General features: G+C 39.1%; 3 protein-coding genes across 9 annotated transcripts in view; all 3 read right to left on the reverse strand.

The window, feature by feature from the left end:
• LOC105427296 (chromatin assembly factor 1, p105 subunit) overlaps positions 1–26966 on the reverse strand; it is a 798730-nt gene that overhangs the window by 752060 nt on the left and 19704 nt on the right. The gene's annotated exons all lie outside the window — the stretch shown is intronic.
• Positions 5087–5659, reverse strand: LOC148936424 (uncharacterized protein F54H12.2-like). The gene has a single exon (XM_089078391.1). It carries the CDS (start codon positions 5657–5659, stop codon positions 5087–5089), a length of 573 nt encoding a protein of 190 aa, XP_088934517.1.
• Positions 12802–22007, reverse strand: LOC105422599 (uncharacterized). Of its 7 annotated transcripts, XR_967278.2 has the most exons (6): positions 18074–22007; positions 17937–17999; positions 17805–17846; positions 17468–17698; positions 17342–17394; positions 12802–17223 (listed from the first exon to the last, which is right to left on the reverse strand). XR_967278.2 is itself a non-coding variant. In XM_089078285.1 (3 exons), the coding sequence occupies exons 1-3, from the start codon at positions 17645–17647 to the stop codon at positions 17211–17213; spliced, it is 246 nt and encodes an 81-aa protein (XP_088934411.1). In that variant the 5' UTR covers positions 17648–22007; the 3' UTR covers positions 12802–17210. The 7 variants fall into 7 exon arrangements, 2 of the variants coding, with proteins under 2 accessions (XP_088934411.1, XP_088934410.1); XR_967272.2 differs by having other exon boundaries at positions 17937–22007; XR_016139542.1 differs by having other exon boundaries at positions 17468–18169; positions 18249–22007.

Raw genomic sequence — 26966 nt, forward strand, 5'->3', positions numbered from 1 at the left:
ATAATAAAATATTTATTAAAGCTCCTGGAGTACTCCACGTTGACGGTACCGTCGCGGTGAAAAATAGAAGCTCATTCATCCTTGTTCATCTTATCTTTGTTCTTGTTCATCATATAAGTGACGTGTGGACAACGAAATTTTTTATTGCAGCTATTTTCGTTATTATGTTCTTAAGGAGTTAGGCCATCTCTGAGGTCTAAGAAAATTGAATTTTTTTGTGCTTAAATCGTTAGTTCTCAATCATAGAAATAATGAAAACAATTTTAAATTGCAACTCTATCATGCTGTTAGAGCTGTGTTAACAAAGCGCATCGTCGCGCTGCCAGATGACTCCAGATGTTTCGGAGCATGCTGGCGTTCTTTGTATTCCTCAGGTATATAGAATTATAGCTATCGAAAAATGAGTCCTGCTCAATATATATTGTTGTGGTCGAGTGGTGGTCCGCTCGTTTTTGGTCCCTGAGTAATGTTGTGAAGATCGTTCCTTGCCAACGCACCGTTGTTTATGTTTATCAATCGATTGATTTGAGATTGGACAGAGACGGTGGGACAGTTTTGAGAAGCTTAAAGATTGTAAAAGCGAGCTGTGTAATAGTTATTGAGCTTATTAAAGTTCTCTCTTTGTAAACGGTTTCTATTTATTTCCGTGAGTCGCGTGAGTGTGAATTGTGCGAGTGACCGCCGCGGAAGTGTGACTATATATATATATATATATATATATATATATCTATGTATATATATCTATGTATCTATATATATATATATATATATATATATATATATATATATATATATATTGTTGCGGCCGTGCGGTATTCCGTTCGGCGCTGCTAAAAGATAATCAATATCAATCGATAAGAGTTTGAATAGAGGATCGGCCCTTGGCAACGCGTCGTTCTCCGACTGTTTTACAGATTGGACGGCCAGATTTCGCGGTGGCCGAACGCGTTTCTGTACCGTTGGTTTAATAAAGAGCGAGTCTTTCCTAAAACAGTGTTCTTCCTTTCCGAGAGCGCTCCGCCGAGTATCGCGATCACGGGAAGTAACGCCGCGAACGCGACAATATCTATATATATATATATATATATCATACAGCTATAATAGCGTTTAAGAGCAAACTTACTGGGAAATTAATTGAATTGGCATTTTATTATGGTTTGGCAATCAGGCGTAATGTCGATTCAATCGAAAAATGAAGAAAGAAATCTGGGCAACATTGTATCATAAAAGTTCGACTAACGAAAAACCGCAGCATGATTTTTATCCTGCCGGAAAAATCTTGGTATTCCTATCAAAAAGTGAAGGCAGCTAATAAGCTTTCAGAATATAAGATATCAATAAATTTTGTTGTTTTTGATGCTGCGAAGCCTATTTATAAAGAGTTGAGAGTAGTAAGTGGGTAGCCATGGCGCGTCAAAACAAATCCCCACCACCTTCCCACTGGCGCCAGGGGCGTGGCCTCCGACTGGCAGCTACGTGGAAATGGAGCGTTCTGATTGGTCGGCGGTCGTGGAAGGTGATAATTAGGTAATTAGTGGGAGCGTTCTGATTGGCTGACTCCGTAGCTGCCCGGCGCGTGATTGGCTCTAGCCATAGTGCCCCAAGTGTGCGATTGGTTGTCGAAATGCTAGACGAAAAGTAGGGGGAGGGGGAGAAAGTGTCTGGGACCGATCAGGGTTCGAAAACAAAATGGCGTCTGCGAAAAGAAATATGACAGGTCTGTAAAAGGAATATACTTGTGAAGAATGGAATGCGATTTTTTGTGACACGCGGGATGGAGCGAAGAGAAGAAAACCAATTTTTGTGGGATTTTATTGGTTGTATATGGGATATGAAGAATCACGTTTTTCTTAGAGCGAAAGGTTTCTCGGCGCCTCATAGTCGGTGAATTTAAATAAATTTCTCGACTCGTTTGTCATTTTTTTGTATGGAGGAAATGTAGATTACAAGTGAATATAGGTTTTGAAGACGCAAGATTTGTTGGAGTAATAACCGTTAGAATTATTCAGCGTGTCGTACGGTATTTGGGGGAGGAAAACAGGAACGGACAGGTTCACACTAGAGGTTTCTGATGACGACGACGACGACGACGACGAGCTTGGAGTTATACGAGGCTTTTATCCTATGACAAAGACGCTGGTTGAAAAGATTTTCTAAATATAAAATTCCAGATTTTTCTAACATTAGGATTTATACACTAGCGAGATTATTTTCCCTAATTCTATGATAAACAAACGAAAAATATTTAAAAATGAATAGATATTTCTAGCCTGGAATTATGTGGCTAAAATCGACTTTAGATCAGTGGGAAAGGAAGTAAAAGGGACAAAGAATTTATGTTACAAAAAAAATTAGGTTTATTGTTATATCATTATACATACTACTGTGATCAAATATAAACGAGATTTTTAAATTTAAACTGCGCGGGTTCATCGATTCTGACAATATTTTTTTGATTAAGTTGGTAGTACTGTCTTTGACATCTGTGTGAAATTTCATATCATTCTCTTCATTTGTTTAATAGTGAACGTTCGTTTTTGTGAATATCCAAAAGTATTTTTTTCGATTTTTACGATGTGTGATTCTGTTGGGCAAAGAAATTGTATTTTATTTTGTTTGCGGAATGAAATTTCTGCTACTGAAACGTTCAGAATGTTGCAGAAGGCTTTTGGTGACCAGGCTCTATCAAGACCAAGAGTATTTGACTGGTATAAAATGTTGAAAAATGGTCGAGAAAGCGTAGAAAACGAACCACATCAAAGACGACCAAAAACATCAACTGATGAACAACACGTGAAGCAAATCAAGGATTTGGTGCTCCAAAATCGTCGACTGACAATTAGAGAACTTGCGGATACTGTAAACATTTTATTTGGATCAGTCCAGACCATATTGAAAGACCATTTGTGCTTGAGAAGAATCAAATCTCGTTTGGTTACGAAAACACTCAATTTTTTAGAAAAACAGAGTCGCGTTGAAGTATGTGAAACAATGGTTTCTGACTACCAGGACAAGATAAAACGCATGATAACTGGAGATGAGACTGGATCTATGCGTACGACTCGGAAACAACCGACCAATCGAGCGAATATCGTGCAAAAGGTGAGGCAAGACCAAAAAGATCGCGCCAAAATCGCTCAAAAATCAAGGTTTTGTTAACAGTTTTCTTCGATTATCGTGGTGTGGTGCATTATGAATTTCTTTCGCCAAACTGTCAACAAGAAATATTATTTGAGTGTTATGCGTCGTTTGCGTGAAGCTATTCGCCTCAAGAGGCCACATTTATGGGCAGACAACTCATGGTTTTTGCACCACGATAATGCGCCATCTCACACTGCACTGGTTCTTCGTGATTTCGACATTTCGCCAAAAACTCGACCCATATCGTTCCACAACCATCGTATTCGCCTGATTTAGCACCGTGTGACTTCTGGCTATTCAGTAAACTCAAAAGACCGCTCCGGGAACACCGTTTTGAATCGATTGAGGAGATACAAGTCGAAACGAAGAAGGTATTGAAGGCCATTCCGGAAGAAGAGTTTTCAGAGTGTTTCGAGGATTGGAAAAAGTGTTGGCATAAGTGTATTGCATCGGGAAGGGATTATTTTGAAGGCGACGAATTTGATTTTGAAGAATAAATAAAGATTTTTCACTCTATAACAAAAATCTCGTTTATATTTGATCCCAGTAGTATTATACCATAATAGTGTTTCTTTAATGTTTAATTATTCTTAAAAGTACAAGTTTGTATGACAGCACGTTACATGAGATTTTTCACATTTCTTTTTTCCACGAAGAAAAATTTTACGAAATAATTGCACGATTAGCTTATCATTATCTTCGTAATCTTCGCTGAATATTTTGAGAAATTGTTTAAGCTTATAACCGCGAGACAAATAATAAACAAATACGCAGCAATATTGTCCACAGGTCTGAGAAAATGTGTCTTGTAATCGCACGATGTTCCATTTATGAGTAGTAGAGTTTCGTCGAAGTCGTAAATTGAATCTGGAATCTAGGGATGGTAGTCCGTAGCTATCGAAATACAATTCGACAAATGGATATGGAGGCATCATAGTGACTTATGAATGCTTCATTAATGGCGACAACCGCTACTTCTTTCGGCAATTTCCCCTCAGCGTCGCGGAAACCTTATATCGATAACTATATCCATGATGCGTAGAATATACTTTCAATTTGTTTTGCACGAAGTGACGACGTTCGCGTCTAAAGCAAAACTGCGGCTATTTTTTATTAAGCTTTCGAAGAAATAGAAATTAAAAATAGATAACAGTGGGAGGGGAGAAATTTGAGTATGTCTCATCCGCTAAAATCAATGATAATTTGACGCGAGGAATCGATCTCTAACACGTTATCGAATTCTGCGTAAACAATACAATTAATCGTTGAGGTAATAGCTTTTTCAAATCGCACCTCTAATCGTAAACTTCCATGTCTGACAAGATTCCAATGTCCAGCGCAATTTGCCGATAAATCGGGAGTGAGATCGAAAGCGAAAAGCGTGAAACCTTTGGCATAATCTTCTCTGCTTATAGAATTCCCTCGTTTAGAAAATGGATGTCTGTTCCTGAGAAGAGGGTGTTATAAGCCTCGATATAGAGCGGATGGTCTTTTGAGAAATTCGGTTGCAGCGGTCTACTCGGAATTTGCACGCCATCGGCATATAGCGAGAAAAAATTTATGCCGTAATTTTTGAAATTAAATGGATTTAACTTTCTATCGCCGTTAAACGCTTTGTTATCAACGAATCCGACTATTACTCGTTTCGGAAGTTGCCCGAATATCGCGTTATCAATCGATTCTCCTACCACTCCGGCGTGAATCGTGAATGTTTTAATTTCGACTCGCGTCAGAGGACTTGGCGGTTGTTTTACTCAGCATTCTCGCATGTTCGAGTAACACTGTAGGGCTTATTTTTGCTCTTCTTGAGTAAACTAGCATCTAGAATGCGAATTTTCGACGTTGAGTTGCCTTTCATGAGGCAAAACGCATCTCTCGAGCGAACGAGTCTCATTCTAACCTCCACTCCGTTAATTAAAAATTTATCCTAATTAAAGACGTTGCATTAAAGATGACCTATTAGATCTACCAAACGCTCTCCTTGGATGTATCGGGCGCGTCTCACGAGAGTTTGGTTGTCCGATTCTAATAGCGCGTCCATATAACCGGATTCGTCCGTGTCCCATAGACATGAAGTCAGATGGAAAGTTTTTGCCGGTGAAGAATAACTTAACAATGCTTCGATGTACGCGCGGTACGCATAGGCGTTGTTTGGAGGTGATACGAGTTTTTGATTAAAGTACACGTCGATCTGGTTGAACAAGGTCAAATGTAGTAAATGATTCACAGGGCCTACTTTGTTTCCTCCTGCTCCTCCTCTTCCTCCTCCTGTCGATGTTTCAGGACCAGGTAAACTTTCTACTCGTACGCGAAGGCTTAACATGGTATGCGTGAGATCTAGATAATCTTCTCCGTGTCCGGGTACGACGAATTCTATAGGCGCGTCGTCCGCGAGCGAAGTTACCGGTTTGTAATAAACCCATTGCGAATTCTCGATACTGGTTTGAGTAGGAGATAAACTGAAAAGATCGAGCTCGCTCTTTAAGCACTCGCTCGAGTGAGTATGAAGAAAGAACATATCTCTCAAATTTACGAAGTGCATCAATTAAGTGAATATATCGAATACGGTGCGCTTTTTCCCGCTATTTCGATGTTTCGCTGCCTTTTTAATTTTGCCCGCTTTCCTCTTCGATGATTTTTTTTTAATCGTTTTTTTTACGCCAATTTTCGATGATTTCTTTTTTTTACCGGCTTGTCTGCGTTTACGAACCGCGCTTCTCCCGGATTTAGCGGTGCGTGCGTCGTGCCCTTCGAAGGGAAACTGACCCGATCGTATTTTCGCGGATGTTTTATATCCCGAGCCCTTTATCAAGTTATTTATATTTTCTTTAGTTTTTCTCTTAAGATTTCCGCCCGATTCCTTGAGCCGCGTTTTGACTGCTTCCTTGAACGGAGTGTTATTTTCAACATCTTTATCATGCCAATTCCGGCGCGTAAAGCTTCTTTCCCGACTACGCACATTCCCCTGCTTAGATAAGGAAGTACTCTTCTAAATAATCCTCCGAGGAAACTACCGATCCCATGACCACGCTAATAGGCTGAACCGATGAAAATTCGTGGAATTCCGCCTCCTCTGCCTCCACCGTTTTGCATTTCGTAATACTCGTCGTATTCCACGGAGGTTTAGTTTTTTTCTCAAAGCTTCGTAGACTTTCCACCGCGAATGGTAATTAATGGACGCGTCTAAAGTGTAATGTTACTATCAACGTTCCGGATACGAATGGTATTTTTTCTCCACGGTGATCTTTTAGATCTATTTCAATTTTATGGAATTTCGTTTGACGCAAAGGAGTATATTGCAAAGTGGAGAAATATTTTACTAAATTCATCCCGTACGTGTAATGACATCCGGGTATTTCAGTTGGAACGATTCGAAGAAGCGGACTCCGCGTATCGCCGGTTATGTAAGACTCGCAAATGTCGCAATAAACGTACATTTTATCAGGGATACTGTGCCATAGACTACAGGGTTCTGCAGTTCAGAAAGATACAGCGCGTCCAGTACCGATGGCATAACCGAGTTTCAAAAACGGCGTTAATTCGTCGGTTAAGTAACTTGTGACGGTAAATTGTAGCGGTATCATCGATGTTGATCCTTAATATTTGAAAAATATTAGCTGGCAGATTTATATAATGAACGAGAGTACAGTTGTTGTCACAATCGATGCTTATACGGACATTAGCTGAGCCTTTTCGTAGTTCGAAAGTAAAATGCGAATCGCTGCACATGCGTCTGCACTCTTTATTAATCGCGTAGATAAGATCCTCTGTATTTTCATAAACTCTTGCCTGTAAGTGCAATTCTTTCACCGTAAACTTATCATTTTTCTCATCTTTTACGCTCTTCAAATCTAATCTTATTATCGTTTCGACGTACGTGAAAAAGACTGAAGGGAAATTGATCTCGCTAAGCGCGACTTCCCATTCCCCGAATAAATGTACGCCATGAGGTAATTGAGTGGTGAAAGAAAAGCATGTATTTCCCGGGAAATATTTCTTACTGCTATCGCTCGGAAGAACCATAAAAAATTGCTCCTCCTCCATCTTGGAGAAAAGTTAAACTCGAAGCGGGAATCCAACTGTCGAATTTACTGGGATATCCTTGCCAGCTAACTAACTGTTTATTAGCACCGCGTCTTCTGCTTTTTATCACGCGCGACGATAAACTCTTCCTCCCCCAAATTTTTACTGATCCGTGCTAATTCTTGTTCATAAAAAATCCCATCGATGTGTTCATCCAATAAGTCGCACAATTTGTACACGCGGGGTCTTCGCCAATGAAGAACGCGACAAACTCGAAATATTTCCTCGCTCCACCGCGCTTCGTATCCTTTCTCGAAAGTGGCTTTTGCTCTACTGACACGAACGAGATCATTAACATCGAATTTAGCCTTTTGTTCTACTACTTTCGACGCCCCCTTCTCTCTCTCGCCTCTACGCCGCTCGATATTTTCGCGTGCGATGCGAGCATTTTCTCTCGTAACGGTCGCCGGTTGCATCCTAATGAACGAATGACGAGTGTGATTGTAAGCGCACGATATCTTGCAGTACTTCGATGTAACGCTGCGTATTTTTATGTGTAAAATAGCGCCACATTCGCTCCTTTAACGTTCTATTGAAGCGTTCAACGACGGCTTTGATGTCCGGATTGCGAGTTACTCGATAACATATGCCTCTTTCTTTTAAAAAATCTTGCATCGATCGCGCGATAAATTCTTTACCCTTGTCGGTTTGCAAGTACACGGGTACTCGACCATCGCTTCTCGAGAGAATATTTTGGAAGGCGCTTGTCACGCAATTGCTCGTTTTATCCCGCAACAGTTCTACCCAGACAAATTTACTAAGTACGTCGATAACGAGAAGATAAGAAAATCCGTCATTATAACTTTTGAGATTATGGAGTTCGATCAAATCGGCCTCCCACAGATCGTCGATATTCGTCACGTTGTAACGCAATCGCGGAAATTTTCGTCTCGACAGACGGTGCAGCGTGTACGCGTCTTGCGATTCGAGCCAGCGAGCTACTTCTTTACGAGAGAAATTCGGTTTAGCGGCACGCGACAAGTTATCCGTTTCCGAATACCCCGCATAGTGCGCTGGATCGTAATACAAATTTTCAAGCCTGGTCATTTCAATTCACTCCAATCGAGTAAGCGTCTTTTTCTTGCCTGTCGAGAATCTTTCGCGAACGTTATAGGAATATCGTCTTTACGAAAACGCGGCGAAAGAAATAATGCGCACCTTGCTCGCTCTTTTTCTTCGGTCTTTCGGCGTTTGTGTCCCTTTCTCATGCGTCGTACTCTTTTCCGCGTCGTCGCCGTCGACGTCGCCGGCGTTAACAGTTTTCTCGGTTTTTTCGGAGTGGAACTCGCTTGTGGTGATGATAATATCTTGACAAATGTGGTTGCTAACAATTCCTTATTTCATACGAGTACAGCCGGGGTGTTTGTCGTACGTAGTAATCGCGCAAACTGATCTCTTCCTATTGCTTTCACGGTTTTTCTCTCGCGCATCGCGTCGTTTATCAGTTCCGTAATATTCGAATCTTTTATAACGTCACCATCGATAGTCATGATTTCTTCCTCGACCCAAGTAATTCTCGCGGGTACTGCTTTATCGATCAAATGTTTCAAAATGTTTCAGAAGTAAACGCGCCTTGACGCGAAAACTTTTCGGCATCTTTTGTAATATTTCTTCGACGCTTTGCCGTTCGCGTTTACGCAGAGACTCGCCACGTAGTATATTATTTACTTGCCCAACAAGATGAGAAAGTTTGCTAAATGGTTGTCATTCGCGCGCTGGTTCCACTATGTCCCTCTCCTGCGCATCTGAATTGTTCTCATCGGCGGCGTTACGCGTCGAATCTTCCTTTTGCGCTTTATGAAAATGGAAATCTGTACTTCTTTATACAATTTCCAATTTCTCACCTACATCGCATGGAGTGGGAGAATTAAGAATTTTGTTCATATCGGAATCGAGCCGTGACAAAGTCATACCGGGTGTTTGTACGGAATGTAAATTTTCTCCATGTAATTTTATCCGAATTCTGCCGCATGGAATTTTCCGTGATGCCTATTTCCGTTTGCCGCTGTTGTTGGAGACGATGCATTCTTTCGAGATTTTCTGTGGAAATCAAGACCATCTTCTTTGCCCTTTCCATAATTAGGCTCTCTCTCTCTCTCTCTCTCTCTCTCTCTCTCTCTCTCTCTCTCTCTCTCTCTCTCTCTCTCTCTCTCTCTCTCTCTCTCTCTCTGCAGTGTAATAAATATACCAAGGTGGAACATATGCTGCAAACGCTGCAGTTTATGTCCATAAGACAGAGGCTATATTATAATGTGTGTACGTTTATCTTTAAGGTTGTGAATAACATGCTACCGGAACAATTAAAAGATCAATTAGAGCTAGTGGGGAGCAAAAATGATAGACAAACGCGACAAACCGGAGATATTATAATAAGATTTCGTAGAACAAGGAGTGCACAAAAAAGTATGTTCTACGAAGGAGTAAAAATGTACAACGCGTTGCCAGCCACAATGAAAAGATGTGATAAACTAGAAATGTTTAAGCGAATGTTAAAAGAGCATATATTAAGTATAATTTAAGTGTGTATCATGTATTTGCAAAATAGCTGAGAAAGCTAAATAAAGTCTAATCAATCAATCAATCAATCTCTCTCCCTCTCTCTCTCTCTCTCTCTCTCTCTCTCTCTCTCTCTCTCTCTCTCTCTCTCTCTCTCTGACTATTCTCTCATAATTTTCGAAAATAGGAACGAAAGTATAGGCCCTATGAGATAGGGGAAAAATCCGCCTCGCTGTAATAATAGCTTTTTCTTTTCCAATTACCGTCTTTTTTCGTTATACGACGCAAAGATGCTTTATATTTGCTGAGACGATTTTTTTCAGAACGTTCGAGCGGGACGTTACCCTTGACAGTATTGAAAACGCATTTGCAGATACAATGAATGAATTTTTCATCCGCCTGATGTAAGAAAGAGGCGCGTTGATTTTTGTTCAAATAACATAGCGCTTTGAGAAGACATATTTTTCTTACTGATCGAACGTTCTGCGATTTTTCTCGCATTAACTGAAGATTCTCTTCTCTTCTTCATCGCGAGGAAGTTGCGCGACTGTCGCGAGAGAATGCGAGTACGATACTTCTATACTAAACTTCCGGAAAAGGATCTGCGCGATACGTAAACGTAGTTCAGCGTATCATCGGGAAATATGCACGTGCGAAAACCATACTCGTCGGGAGTCGATTGTTTCAGATCGAGCAATAAATATCCGTGAGGTTGAGACATGGCGTCGTGATACGCTTCCTCCAGGAACTTTGGATCGTTGGGATAGACTTGTCGAGCGAGATGGCGGATTTGCGCGTGATCTCGTGAAATCACAAAGTAATTCGCGTTGAGAGATATATCACGTTGTCCACGGCCCTGATGAAAGAGATTTTGTGTGATGAGAATTAAGCTGAAATTCTTATGATGACTTCCCTCAAACAGGTAAACAAATCCACGATCGCTTCGCTAGAGGATTCCCTCATAAGATCGTCTTTTATTATTAATTATTATCAATTTCGCGCGCGATGGATCGTTAGAATAATCTTCCGGACGCGGTAATCCCTCGTGAAATTCGATTGCGGAATCTCGAGTTTCGTATTGAAGTTGCTGATAAGCATCCTGCCATTCGGCGTAATAAAACAAAATTCTCTCAAAATAAACATCTGCCATAACGAATAAATGACGAAGAAATCTCTTTAAAAAGATTGTTTTTCCACATCCCGTCGGTCCGCACACGATCGACGTCCACGAATGTTTCCAGCGTACATCCATTTCGCGAAATAAACGTCTTGTGCGTCGTACTTAAATTAATAAACAAAGGGACCACTTGAAGTTCTTGATTTTTTCTCAGAGAAATTTTTGAGATTTTTGAGATTAGCTTACTCGCGGAAGGGCCCCACCGCGGCGGAGGTGTGCTCGCGCCAGCATCTTTGCGTAACGAGCTCGTACTCGTCCGCGACAAGCTTCGCTCGTACGCTCGTGCAAGCGTCTACTGCGAGAGCACCGTCGCTTACGAGCTTGTACACGGTGCTCTTCGAAAGCTAATTCAAGCCGGAAAAACTTATTCGCGGAAAAAATAATTTAATACTTATTATTGTAGATGTAAAAATTTATAACTTTTTCTTTTATAGGTGTACAAAAAAGTTCTGAGCTTTTTTTTGTAAAATTCAATCTTTATTCAAAAACAAACAAAAAAATATTAATCAGCGAAATATTCCCCGTTTGCATCAAAGACCTTTTGCCATCTTTCGGGTAGCTTGCGAATTCCTTGATGATAGAAGCTCACCGGCTTCGAAGCGATAAAGTCATCAATGCATTTTCGTATCTCTTCAAATTTCATGAAATGTGTATGAGCCAAATGATGCTGCAGCGACTGGAAATAGGTAGTAATAGGAAAGCGCCATGTCTGGGCTATACGCCGCGTGCGGGAGAAGTTCCCAGCCTAACGCAAAGATATGATCCTGAGTCGCTTTCGCAACATGTGGTCGAGCATTGTCATGAAGCAAGATCACTTTACGACGTCTTTGGCCAGTAAATGGCCTCTTTTCTTCTAATGTATCGTTCAAATTGGTCAATTGTTGTTGGTAGCGGTCTGCCGTGATTGTTTCACCCGGTTGTAACAACTCGTAATACAACACACCTTTCCAATTCCACCAGATACAGAGCAAAACCTTCTTGGCGTGGATATTGGACTTTGACATCGATGTCGAAGGTTGACCAGGATCAATCCATGATTTTCTACGTTTAGAGTTATCATAAAGAATCCACTTTTCATGGCCTGTAATGATTTTGTGCAGAAAATCTTTTTTCCGGAACTTTGAAAGCAAAGTGAGTGCAGTGTTACGCCGACGATTTTTGTTGTCTTCGGACAATTCATGCGGAACCCATCTGCCTTCCTTCTGAATCTTTTCCATCATATGTAAACGTATGGAAATGGGTTACTGCGTAACGCCAAGCTGTTCTGCAAGCTCCTTTTCAGTTTGTGCAGAGTTTATATCTAACAGTGCTTGCAATTCGTTCGTTTCAATCTTTTGAGGGCGTTCAGCACGCGGTTCATCTTCAAGACTGAAATCTCCTTGGCGAAATTTTTGATACCATCTTTTACATGTAGTATGACTTACAGCGTTCTCTTCATATGCAGCATAAATCATTGCAGTGGCTTCAGCAGCATTTTTCTTCAGATGAAACGCGAAGTGGATAGAAAATCGAATATGCTCTTTTATTATTGCCATCGTGAACACTACTCATTTTTGAGGTTATGTGCATCAAACGCTAAACCGTATGGCATTTTAGAAGGCCAAATGTCAACGCTTTAAAACCGCAAAAAGGCGGGAAGATATATAAAATTTAAATTGTTATTTTGGTTGTATGAAATTTAAAGCTCAGAACTTTTTTGTACACCTAATACAAAGTAATTTAAAAAATCGTAACTTATGCAATTATAATTTAGGATTATAATTTAAAAGATATTTTACAAAGTATTTTAAAGATTCTCTATTGTAAATTCAAAATATTCAAAATATTTTCTGTATAAAAAAATTAGTGATAAAAGAAAGTTATAGGAAAATTATAGGAAAGTGGGAAAAAATTGGATTTAAAAATTTAATTTTACAAAATTTTTATTATACTTTTTCTTACAATTAGAGAAATAAATATTTTTATTACATTTTTTCTTAATAACTAAACGCAAATTTGTAATTTTACATTTGTAATTTTACATTTTCTAATCGAAACTTCGTATAATATACATTTTTCAAATTTCCCATTTTTTTCTTAAATTTAATACTAAAATAAACTATGACTAAAATAAAAATAATCTTAATTTTTACAAGCATATTTATCCTGTATACATATTTACACTTGCGGGAGAACGGAGAAATCCGAGCCTTAACCTAACTTAATTTTAAATAAAATATCGTAAAAGGGATAAGAAAAAAGATTGTCGATGAATCTGCGCTTTAATAAAACAGGAGCACATGTTTTTACCTCGTTTCGCGTTATTACTTCGTAAAACGCGGTGCGACGAATTGTCTTAAATCGCAGATTTATCTCTTCCTCCTCCTCTTTTTCCCTATTTAATAATAAATTATAAATACTCTTAAAATTAAGCAGCCTCGAATTTTCAAAATTTAATTTAATCTCCTTTATCTTACATATTTCATATTTTCGTGCGTCCGGTGTACGTACCACGTACGCGTAAAACTTCGGCCCGCCAGATACAAACGCCTCGATGAAGCTACCACGCCCGTAACTCTCGAGTTCATCGGTCATGTCACCCAAAAAATTACCTATGTGCGGCTCGTACTCCTCGGGATCATCGCTGCTTGTAAATATACAAGAATCTGTATCGTAATATAATACGCGACGATCTAATTTTTCTAAATATTCATATAATTTTAATCGCGCCTGTGCCGTCGTGTATGCCGCTATCACCACGTTAGTTATCGGTGAAGATACTACCGCTTCACTCTTTAACCGCCATGAAACATATATCCTCGTTAACGGCAATACAGCGACTATCTCTGTTCAGGACTCGACAACAATTCGGCGAAACGCTGAGGGGATCTTATTATTTCTGTATTCGGCAGGTTACTCCGTTAGCCGAATTTCCCCCAAAACGAATTAAGACAGAGTTTGGCGACGGAGCCTAAGCCGGAATTACGTACGACGTTGTTTTTATCGAGAATGATACCTTCGGTTGCTTCATACTCCCTCAGGTAGCGTTCTTTAGCAACGTCGTCGTAGCATTCGTTCGGCCACCCACTCTCGCCTTTTTCAGTTGCAAAAAAGTGTTGATATATTCGGTAAACAATCCTCCCTATCGCGTCTCGGGGTTATATCGCGTGGATTTGTACTGCCAAATTTCGTCTATCCACGTCACGAGATATCCTTTTTCGACTGCTTTGCGTAATTCGCACAACACCCATGTGCCTTCGAACTCACGCTCCGCAAGATCGTCGTGAGTGCACGCGTCGCGAGAAAATGATTCGCAACATGTATGGCAAAGAGCAAATAATAATTTACCGCGTACGCGGTACGGTAGTACCGGATGGAAGAGATCACGCGGGGGGAGTACTCGGCAACGTACGAGACCCTCGACCGGAGTAAAATTAAAATTTGGCGCAATCCTTGCCCACATAAATATCCGGGTGACCAATTGGGAAAACTCCGATCTTGGGTACGTACGGGTACAGAGAACATACGTCTACGTACCGTATCTTCTCGATGCCCGTAATCTCGTATCGAGTCGCGATATTGCCGGTGCGTCCGCCAAAAAATGCATCGCGAGGATTGAGAGGTGGGATTTGACCATGGGGTGATATTCAAGAAATTCTTGCATCTCTCGATTCTCGCGTATTTCTTCGTCGAAAACGCACTCCCATTTTTCTGTTAGGATATATCCTTGACGTAATCGCCAAGACGCTGCAACCGCGTTCGTTCGTAACGCGCGTCAAACGTATCGTTAAAATTTTCGAGCGTTTTATCACGATTTAATGGATAGCAAGACGGGCATCCATGAAAAAAGCAACCGTGAAATTGCGTGACGCCGCGTCTCACCCCATTCTCGCATTCGTAATACCCGTCGACGAGCATGTCTTCCGCTAAATGATACTCGCGTCCCGCGTGAATTATTCGATGACCGATCTCACATTCCTTCAAAATTAACCATTGCACGGCTTTGCGCGACTGGTTATCTTTAAACCTGTATTCCGAAGGAATGATTCCTATTTCTCCTTCGTGCAAAAAGTTTTTCCGAAAAACTTTCATGCACGTTGAAGCAATAGTTGTACATTCCTCGAATGAACACACGTTTCCCAGCTGTAAGAATATTTTTCTGAAGGCCATACATGCTCGTCGAAGGATATTAATGTAATGTGGTGCGACAATACTCGAGTATTTCACGTTGAAGATCAAATACCGTATTTCTTTCAGACATTTCTGTGTGCCACGCGAGAAAACGTTCGCGTTCCTTTGTTCGCATTGTTTCGGGCGCGTAATAACGAACATCGGATAGTGGATCGACATATGTTTGATTATCGACAGTATTAAATAAGTGCGGAAAGACGTCTTTGTCACAAGTATCCGGTAACCCGAAGGCCTTCGGTAATTCCGACAAACGCATTGGCATATAATTAATACTGTCGATAAATTTCGTGCGATTTACTGTTAGGACCATAATTTTTGTACCGTTTAAAATTATACAAGGTTCTAATCCAGAATAATTTTCTACGATGTACCGGAAGATAAATTGCGCGTCAAATGATTTCGCGTTATGCGCTATATAAATAATCCGCGTAAAATGTTTCGTTGGTTCGTGTTGCGAATTCGACAAATTGTTTTACCGAATCCTGTCGAAAAACAAATTCGCGTACTCTGCACCAGTCGCAGCGCACCGACAAATTATCCATCCCCGCGCACGAATCGCAAATCTGTTGTGCGACGTAGAGTGTCGGGACGTGAATTTTCATATCGGTTCCCTCGAGCAATTGATCTTGACGCGTCTCAAAATCATAAAATACGAATGCCGTTCGTCCCTTATTGCATTCCCGCTCACCCGTGTTATTCTGCTCACTCTCTCCCGTAACTACAGAAGAAATCTCTGTCGGGCTCGACAGCGGAGGATCTGTCTTCACGTGAGAGAGGTTGCATGTAACAAAGATGATTTATCGGTTTTTGCGAACTGCAAATTTTGCAAAAAGAAACGGCACATTCGTGTCTTTTTGTCGCTTTTATAATCCGTCCGCAACCTTCGCAAAGCCGAATAGTATTGCAGACACTCGCCGGTGTTTTTCCGTCGTACGACTTTGTCGCCCGATGATGTTCAAAGCATGTGTTTCCTAAGAACGAACGTTTGTAAGTCTCGCATCTAACAAGTTCTACGATTTTACGTTGCTCGCACAGCGGCACTTTGTTACAACGAGAACATTTGTTTGAACAGCGATGACCTTTCCTCACGATAATCGATATTACACGGTATATAATAACCCCCTCTACTTCTCACGGCTGCTTTTAAATTTAAAATAGGACTATAATATTGTTGTTGCTCATAATATATAATATTTATTCGATACAATAGCTCATGTTCTAGAGAGGCGAGTACCGCGGTTCCGTCGAATAAAGCCGCGCCCGAAAGTAGCGAAATTATAAACAATAATAGCGATATCGAATGCGGCGAGAAAGCGTTGGAAACATTCTATTTCCCGAATCCCGCAATCCTCCGGTGGAATGGTGACACCAGCCCTCCTCGTCAAATCCAACGCGAGTTCGCGTTGTAACGAGGAATTCTGATGTCCACATTCCACTGCTCGTGAAGTTCCCCGCACGCAACGTACCGCGTTCGTGATAAATTTGCGCGGTCACGAGAGAGCAGGGAAAACATAAATTATCCGAATTGGAGATTGTTAAAATCGAACGTTTCGCAACGTCTTCCCGTGTAAGTTTATTCGAAACGCGTCCGCGACATTGAAAACGCGTACGTTAAAATCTCGTGCGATATCGAGACCTCCGGCGCTTTGCGCTACTGAACTCACAAGACGCCAAATGTCCTCACGAGTTAAGTCGCGTGCCGGTCAAAACGATAATCCCGCCGGACCGTGCGTTAAATCTTCCGAATCGAATGCAAATCCCACGTAATCATGCGGTTCGGAGATATGCAACGCGTAGGCATGAATTTCGGCGAATGCGTTTTCAAGCCAGTTATAAACATCGACTCCTTCGGATAGCAGACACAAACGGAATATCGCCTCTCTTCCTAATATCGCGAAATTTCTAAAGCGAATTTTCCCCGATTAATAATAAATGATTAAAATTTCTGATCTCGTGACAACACGCTTGTCCCCTTTCCTCTTCCTCCTCCCCCTCCTTTTGCACTTGTTCTTCTCCCATTATCTCCTCCTCCTCCTCCTCCTCCTCCCTTTCTTCGTCTGCTATTTCCTGCTGCTCTTCCTCCTCAACCTCTCCCTTCTCCAAATTTTCCTGAGGTGGAAGCCCTCCTCCACGCTGCGGCTCTTCATTGTTCGCTTCTGTGCAAAAGTTACAAAAAATTAGAAACATATTTTATAAAAAATACTTCGAGATTGCTTAGAATATTATGTTTGTATTTAATTTAGTAAACAAGCATATTTTTCTGAGGTAACTCGCCTTTTATCGATAGCGTCTCCTTCTCGCATAGAGAATAGGGCTGGAAGAAATTCCTATTAAAAAAATTCGATAATTTAAAATTAAATACAAACATAAATCGAAAAAGTAAGAAAAAAGATTATATACCAGGCAGTGTTTCTCTAATTTCCTCTTCGCCTTCTTCGGGTTCTTCCTCGCGTTCCTCCATCTTCTCCTACTCCTCCTCCTCCTCCTCCTCCTCTTCCTCCACCATTTCCTCCTCCTCTTCTTCCTTCTCCTCTTCTTCTTCCTGCTCTTCTTCTTCTTCTTCTTCTTCCCCTTCTTCATCGCTCCAAATTCTCTCTTCCGGGATTACGGGGGAGTACATATGGTCGTATTCTAAGAAAAAATATATCGTAAATTTTTATTTTCGATATTAATATTATGTCCTTAATCAATAAAGATATTATGTACTTTAATTAATATTTTCTCTCTATCGACTTACCGGGCGAAAACACTCGCTGATCGGGAGTACTTACTGCCGTATCTAAAAACAAAGTTGTATTAAGATTTTCTAACTTTTACTATTTGTTTTAAAAATTATTTATTTAAAAATGTAAACCAAATGAAGGCTTACCAAATGAAAGCTGAATAATTTCTGGCGCCTCCTCCTCTAATTCCTGCGTTCAATACGACCTTTCTAAAAGCATTTAATATTTTAATCTTGGAAAATTGTATTTTTACTCCTGTCTAGTTTTTAATAATATTGCTTACGCGCTGGATCTGCTTCTGCCTCGTCCTCCGCGTGTCGCCTTCGAATTTGCGTGAGCGGATTCATCACCGCAGTGACTCTTTGACGTGCATTTCTTACTATAATTTATTATTAAAAATTAGCTAAATCGCGAGTTCGATATATGAGTTGCTTTTATAAAAATAGAGAGTCACTTACCATTGTGGAGATGAGAGAGGAGATTTTGGATGTGTCCACCCACATCCTCCTCCTCGTGTCCAACCGCACGTCACGTTTCAATTATTTTTCCGGCAATCCAGAGTAAACGCGCGTCGGTACCAAAGTATCCTAACTAATACAATATTCCCAATATTGTATCAGAACATTCGCACAAAAAACGTGTGAAAAGCAGATAGTTGGCATCGAGCGAAACGTTAGATATTTAGTTAAAAATTTCTCCGCATTTATGTGAGTATCCAACATCGATGCTAACTTTATGCTTCTTCTAATCACTTCACTGCATTTTTCGCACCTTTATTCGCACAAAATAATCCGAAACTTTTAAAATTCGCGTGACGAAACCGGGGTGAAGCACGAAAGAGTTCAACTCAGAAATAGTTTTAGATAGCGCAAAACGTACTATATATAGGGAAAATGTTTTCCAAAAAAGATTTGTAAAAAATTGTAGAATTATCCCGTAGTTTCGAGAGCGCGAGGGGTAGAAATGCTATCTCAGCCCAAGTAATAAATCATTTTTTCTTGAAAAATTTATATTACCTGTAGCTTGACCTTTTTTCGATTTCACTTTTTTGGTTACTAACGGTGTTTTTTTTTTTTGTTATAAACGGCAGATATATAGCATGTCCAAATAGTTATTTAAATTTGAGGAAAGTTCTCGCTTCTTCAAATTTTTAAACATTTAACAAATTAAACATTAACAAATTTTAAACATTTATCAAATATTTCTTACTTGTACTTCTATTGTATATTTCGATACTTTCTTCTTCTTCTTGAAATAGTTTTTGCATGATTTTACGATGATTTTTTTTAAATTTTCTCATCTAATACTCTGACACGTTCGAACGTGATCGAACCTGTAATATTTGCTTTATTCGAGAAAATTCTTTCCTTGTTGAAAAAGAGCAACGTAAAATTATAGTTTACTCGAATGTTCAATAATTTATTTATTTAAAATTTTTCTCTAACATGCAAGACTCACGCGTGATCGAATCTGTAATAATGCTGTTATTCGAGGAAAGTTTTTCCTTGAAAAAAGCAGAGACAAAGCGAAAATACGCGTTTCTTCTAGAATCTTCGATTTAACTATATATTATTTATAAAACGTACTTTTTTGTTTATTTCAAAGGGAGAGGAAGATGCGATATAAGTAAATAATGTTGTACCGCTACACTGCTTCACTCGAGTATTGACATTCGAAGCGTCTACTTCGAAAATATCCCTCCGAGTTTTCGTTTGTTAAAAGTGGACATTTTGTTCAAAATTTTCTCATCGAATAATATGATCGGACAACAAGAAACTGTAAATCTCACTAAACTAGAAAATATTCGCAAGATATTCGAGAACTCTGTACAAAATGTGGAACAAAATTTGCTGCTTTCTACGATATACCCTCTCAATACCTCTCGTACGAATAAATTACACGTGGGATTACAATTATCTAGGAAGGAAAGGATCTTCGAGCCTGTCGTTAAATTGAGTGGTAATTCTGCAGAAGGAATCAGCTTTGATCCGGACACGTGGCAGCAATTTCAAGACAGTATTCGATACATGAGCGCATATTTTAACGGAAGCAGCAAAAGCAAAGTAAATCCCATCATATTTGCAAACATGTTCATATCAACTTCACCTCTGCCTACGGGGCGAAAGCTGTATTGGCGTATAAGAAAAATGAAAATTTTCCTAAAGAAAACAGTACTGGAAATATGCAAGCAGACTCGAAAACGGAGGAACAACCTCCGTCGAAAAAAAGGAAAACTTATTCCGTCGCAGTTGTTGTAATGCAACAAGCTACTTTTCAAGGAATGGAGAATATTGTCAAATGTATCGATGCTTGTATAAACCAGTTAGCATCCATCGTCGATACTGTTAACAAGTGCGCACATTATTTGATCAAAGAGATAGAACTATATCTACCTAACAATTACATCGACGCCGATATCGTCAAACTCACTGTCCGAGGCAATCAAAAGGATATGGAACTTGCTGTGAGGACGCAAATAAATAATTTATCATTTTTGGATACAATATTTTGATATTGTATTTTTAGAATTAATTACATTAAAATTTAAAGAAATTACTAACTAAATTACTACTATAATTTTATTGAATCGTGAATTATAATTTTTATATAATAACCGAATCGTGTATTTAATTTTGTAACAAGAAGAATAACTCTGTAACAAAACATATTCATATATATGCGAAAATAAATTCAACTTATACTTGATAACATAAATTCAAATTTACGTCGTTTCTTTATCTCTTCCTTTATCCTAAATTTTTCACAACTCCTCTTTTTTGAAAGTCATTTACGCGAGCCTACGCGAGCGTGTTTTCCTATGGTCTTCTAGTACCTCTGCTCTCTCTCTCTCTCTCTCTCTCTCTCTCTCTCTCTCTCTCTCTCTCTCTCTCTCTCTCTCTCTCCCCCCCTCCCCCCCTTCAATATGCTTGTATAGTTATCGTCGTGTCGAAAGAAAATTTTTTCAGCCACGTGTTTGTGGATAGGATAAAACCTTCGTATAACTCCAAGTTCGTCGTCGTCGTCATCGTCAGAAACCTCTAGTATGAACCTGTCCGTTCCTGTTTTCCTCCCCCACATACCGTACGACACGCAGAATAATTCTAACGGTTATTACACTCCGACAAACCTCACGTCTTCAAAACCTATATATTCTATAAATCTATATTTCCTCCATACAAAAAATGTCAAACAAGTCGAGAAATTTATCTAAATTCACCGACTATGAGGCGCCGAGAAACTTTTCGCCCTAAGAAAACGTCATTTCCCATATACACCATAAAAACTCGCAGAAAATCAGTTTTCTTCTCCACGCTCCATTCCCGAGTCACAAAAAATCGCATTCCATTCTCGACAAGTATATTCCTTTTACAGACCCGTTATATTTCTTTTCGCAGACGCCATTTTGTTTTCGGACCCCGATCGGTCCCAGACACTTTCTCCCCCTTCCCCTACTTTTCGTCTAGCAACGTTCGACAACCAATCGCACACTTGGGGCACTATGGCTAGAGCCAATCACGCGCCGGGCAGCTACGGAGTCAACCAATCAGAACGCTCCCACTAATTACCTAATTATTACCTCCCACGATCACCGATCAATTAGAATGCTCCATTTCCACGTAGCTGCCAGTCGGAAGCCACGCCGCCCACGCTGGCGCCAGTGGGAAGGTGGTGGAGGTTTGTTTTGACGCGCCATGGCTATCCACTTACTACTGTTGAACAACTCCGAACTTTTATCGAGATGTTTAGGAGGTTTCATGCAGAATGGCAATAAAAGCTTTAATGTGACTGTGTGGGCACTGGTTCCAAAATCTTATGCAAGTGGAAAAAAATATTTGACATTGCAACAGATATTGCTGTTTGTAATTTCAACGATTCAGAAATATGATTCAGAATAATGGAAATTATGAAAGTTTTGAATCTCGCAGTGGAGCCTAATTGTTACAATTTTTGTGAGGAAGTGCGGCGCGTTAAAGCGGCCGAGCGCAGTCTCACCGACGCAGCAAAAGAGGCCAGAAAGTCATTATTGTCAGCTGGAAAAGAAGTTGACAAGAATAATGCTGAGATGGAAGAGCAGTTTTATAGGACAGGTATCGCAGATGGACGCTGAAGGTAAAATAAAAATTTTTATTTTTATAGACAGAAAATCCTCTTGAAAAATTTTAAATGCGTTTCTCAAAACAGCATTTTTAAAATCGGTGTACAACATAACTCTTATAGTTTTCATCCAATTTACTTGAAATTTTTACAGAACTCTTTAATACATTCTGCAAAAAAGTACGTAGGTTTTTTTTTTTGAAATATTGAAAACTCTTTTTGCAATTAATACTTTTAGACATATATTTTAGAGTAAAAATGCAAATCTTTTGTAAAATAGCTGCCATTTTGAGAAAAATTAATATTTTAAAAGATCCCTATATACTTCTCTAATCTCTTTGATATATAATTAATTCTTTATATTTTCTTCAGATCAAACCGTATACCTAGATTTCTGTACATCGATTTGAAGCTACAGAAAAAAAGGATTTCGCAAATGAACCAATGCGCCGCCATTTTAGATAAATGTCTGCATGATTTGACGAGAAATCTTTCTTTCTCGGCGTAATCTTTCGAGATTAATAGTCATATTATATAGGGTATTTCATTTTAATTGCCACAGGCAAATAATTAAAAAAATGAGGGAGATAGAGAAAAATGGTGAACACAAAAATTGTAGAGTTTATAGGGGAACAAACAATGGTAACTGTGATCTTGATCTTGGGATCCAATTTCAAGGTCATTTCAAGATAAAATCGATTTTTTTAAATGGAAACCTCTATTTTTTACTTCAGAAATGAAAAGTACGGAAAATTTTACATTCAGATATGTCAGTAATGTCATGGGGTTAAGTTGACTTCTAGGGACCATTTAAAGATCAAAATAAGAGATATAGTTATTATAAATCGGGAACAGAAAGTAAGCACGCCTCATGGAATGCAGCATAAGTCATAATTAACTTTAATTCGGTGGTCGATTTTTTAATCAATATCCAGAATCTTAGAAATCTGATTGCGATCTATTATTAAGCCTCATCGAGAAAAAAAGAGTCATTTTTCCAGACTTTATTGTCTTCAGTCTATCTGAACATGAGTCCAGATGATACCTGAGCTACATACAATAATTTGTAAGCTAATTGTAGTTTAAACATTTAAATTTGAATAAAGACAATTTATCAGGAAATCCGAGTTTGAATTGAGTTCGTTACTTCGGAGCACGCGCACAGAATGGAGTCGTTTGTTACGGATAATGGAACAAGGAAATGGTGGGTGATCGACAATCTTAATAATTCACAGTCAGTTTAATGGAAACACTAGATATATTTCATAGAATGCCTTTTTCTCAACATACGTTATACAATTTACCAAAGTAGCGTGGAGTTTTCAACAATTTCGATTACGACTAACTTAGATCGATTTATCTTGACCATGACTCTCGCAAAAGAGACGTCTGTCTCTAACACCGGCCGGAAGGAGAGTGTCTCATGTCTATTAGAATTGTCGGTTCTCCGCCGAAAATGGAGCACGCTAGAATACTCTAAAATATTCTATTTCATCATACTTCCGGAGTGACACATCACTTCCGTGAAGTAGGTTTGGGCGCTAAAATCGCTCAAGTGCTAAACTTTTCCGCTGTATAGTATTCTTGATGCCATCCGCTGGCTGCCTTATCAACTTCTTATAAATTATTGCATATAGTATTGTACAAGTTGATCAGCACTCAAGTCCGGAGTTCTATATTTGGCAAATCACTCGGAATAGCCCCATAATCTTGTAATAGAGAAAACTGTTCGCAAAATCGTAGAACTTTACTTAAAGATTCACAAATCATTTTAGTTTCCACTTACAGTTCTATATACCTTTTGAATCAAATGTCTAAGAGAAAATTCGTTCATATGTAACAAATAAATGAATCACTGTAGAGATCTACCTATTCGATTTTCAATGTGTATTTACTTCTATCTGAATTACAAACAATCTATCGGAATACCGAGCTCAATCAGTTTATTCCAGATAACTTCAAAAATGTTTACAGCTTTTTCATAGCAGGTTTTATAGCAGGTTATACCTAATGTTATTGAGACATGCCCGAGGAAATCAAACCCCACTTCTTTGATTAATGTGATGTATTCTTCGACTATCGTTTTGCGAACTCTACTACATGAAATATCATTTGTGTTTATAATGTATATTTCATTTCTTCTGCAGTCAAAATAAAGACCCCAAGTATTAGCTACGGAAAAAGAAATGCTTTCTAACATCTGTCTATTCTTTTTTCGCTCTCTTTGGACCTTACTTTTATCAGTTACTAAAGAATACTGTGGTAGCTTAATATTAATATATTATGCCATATAACACAGCAGATGCTAATTCTGCAGCTGCTCTATTCGATATTTTATGTATATCATAGACTTGTGCAAAAATTGATAGTTCGATTCGTGTTTATATCTTTAAAGATTTATCAATGGATGAAAAAGAAACGTCAGAATTATTGTCGGATTTTTTAAAATCATTACATTTCATTTCAGACTCTTCCATATCGTCTCGAGGCTTTTTTCTATGTGATTCTCAAACTCCTACATATCATTATCAGACTCATAATTTGAGATTGCAAAATCAAAAACATTTCCGCTTAGAGAAGATAGCTATTCACATAGTCACTTCGATACATTTAAAAATTTTTCCTCACGATCTTGAGATAGTCCTCTCTTGTAAGGACTTTCTATATCAACTACAATTTCAGGACTTTATATATCAATTTTTATACAGAATTTTAATTATTGAATTTCAATTGACCTTTAATTAAAAAATTGCATTTGGTTAAAAGAACTTGTGCGCGTGTGCCCGCTCGCACGCACACACGCACAAAGAAATGTGCTGTATGAACAATATCTATCAGAACAATAATGAAATGACTGTTGTCACTGCGCACAAATTGGTAACACTGGAACTGGCGAGTTCACAATCGTCAAAGCAGATTCCTCGTAGATTTTCAGTACGAGTTTCAATCTCCTCGAATTAGTTAATGATTGTTAGCGTCCATTCTGCGAAAATGGATATAGCTAGACATCGTGCACAAAGAATTTGTGCCTCCAAGACTAACTGCCAACATTTTTATCGAGAAGTCTTTGGACAAATTCTTTGTGCACGATGTTCAGCTATATCCATTTTTGTAACACACTTTAAAAAATCAGTTTCGCAGAATGGACGCTAACGTTTCAAAGAAACAATTGCTCGTGTGCGATCGAGTATTGTAAACAGTTGGATGCTGCACTATGATAACGCTCCTGGTCACTGTCAATCATCCCATAGCCACAAAAGGAAATTCAGTTTTTCTATAACTCCTTTGTTCATCTGATTTGAGTTGCTGTGACTTCTTCCTGTTCTCAAAATTGAAATTCATCCTCGGGGAATGTTATTTGAGAACAAATGAGAATATTCATAAGGCCGCAACTGACCAGCTAAAGAATTTCATATTCCAAGAGTACTAGTATTGTTTTGAAGGATGGGAACAATGTCTCCGACGATGTGTATCTTTAGAAGGGGACTACTTTGAAAAAAAATCGTATAAATATTGTTGAATAAATTTGTTTTTTCTATCGACAAAATCTCACTACTTTCTGCCAGACCTTGTATATTACAGAAATGATATTAAAAAAAAACTGACGTTGCCAGTCGAAAGATCACATTTGAAATAAGTATTTTAAATAATCAAATTCTGTACTCTGTATTCGATTTGGATCGAAATATGTTTTTAATTTTGATATCAAAACATCTCGAAAACAATGCATTTTTGAAAAAAATATTTCAAATAAAAATTGTTTGAAGAGGTTTGAAGAGGTCCATTAGATTTCGCGTGCAGATCCGAACCTAGTAAGGCCCAGGTTGACATTTTTCGATGAAAATGTTTTATTGCAAATTCGTATACTACTCGTATGAAAAAAAGAAAACTTTGTTTTTGGTAATTTTTTGCTAAACTTCCAACAGGCACAAAGTAGCGCTCAATGTCCTTATTTTGAATTACGTTTCAGCCAATGAAGACAAGATCAACGGACAAGCTAATTAAAACGGAATCCCCTTTTCGATATGTAGATTGTTTAAGATTTTGTACAGATATGCTCGTCGGTTAAGCCGGGTTGCGAAAGACGGAAAAACGAATATATTGGTCTTAAACATTAATTATTTATTTAAATATATTTTAGATACAACGAATTGGCAAAAGCACGGATATTTACAGCGACTGATTATAATTAGTTTGTTTACAATAATTATTGCGCGGTTATTTACAGCGAGATTTTACAAGATATGTTGCACGAGGCTTATTACAATCGGTAAATACGGCTATGTAAGGATGTGCGGCTGTTTTCTACGCGGTCGCGGACGCGAACGCGGATCGGATGCGGATTTTTACGGCAGGCGCGGTAAGTTTCAGCGCGGACGCAGTCGTTCTCGTCGCGGGCGCGGTCGATCTCGTCATAGACGCGGATCACGGATTAATCCTCGGAGGATAGGACGGCGGAAGCCGTTCGCAATAGCGAACGCACTGTCGCGTTCGGCTGTGAGGACACAGAAACTCCTGACTGTGACGATTGCCGCTTCGCTGTGTTCTTGTCAGAATAAGGTCTGATCGGTACCAGTAACGCTGAGACAGCGAACACGCTACCTCAGGATCGCTCTTCTCCGGTCCGGATTTGATAGTTCGGAAGGATTCAAATCGATTCGCAGATATTATTTTACCCCCTAATCATTGAAATAAAAATAACAGTAAATAAATTGTTTGTTACTTATTTACGAGCATATTACAATTCAAATTCCGTGTTTGGGTCTTCCCGGGCGCGCTCGAATATTTCTGTCGTGTTACGCTGACTGTTGCAAATTCGACATACGGCCCGTAAGCCATAATTAATTACTCAAATCTTAACAAGATTATCGGCGTTTTGCGCCTTTAAGCCGACCGATCAATCGTTTCGTCCGAAGGTTTGAGTGCCGGACGAAACGATACTGGAGGGATGCATCGTTACAAACGAAAACAAGATCAGCGGATAATCCAACTAATGAAGACAAAACGGATGATACCAACGAATGATACGGCCAATGAAAGTAAGATCAGCTAATGATTCGATCAATAAAGATAAAATTAAT

Source organism: Pogonomyrmex barbatus, unplaced genomic scaffold, assembly GCF_055798465.1.
Source record: "Pogonomyrmex barbatus isolate J1 unplaced genomic scaffold, ASM5579846v1 scaffold22, whole genome shotgun sequence".
NCBI lineage: Eukaryota > Metazoa > Arthropoda > Insecta > Hymenoptera > Formicidae > Pogonomyrmex > Pogonomyrmex barbatus.

What these genes read in the sequence shown, in the direction of transcription:
- LOC148936424 (XM_089078391.1), bottom strand. Translation starts at nt 5,659, where the DNA reads ATGTTCTTTCTTCATACTCACTCGAGCGAGTGCTTAAAGAGCGAGCTC.
- LOC105422599 (XM_089078284.1), bottom strand. Translation starts at nt 17,528, where the DNA reads ATGGAGGAACGCGAGGAAGAACCCGAAGAAGGCGAAGAGGAAATTAGA. An exon ending in AATTAGAGAAACACTGCCTG is followed by an intron (nt 17,224 to 17,467) that starts GTATATAATCTT and finishes ACTTTTGCACAG; the next exon opens with AAGCGAACAATGAAGAGCCG.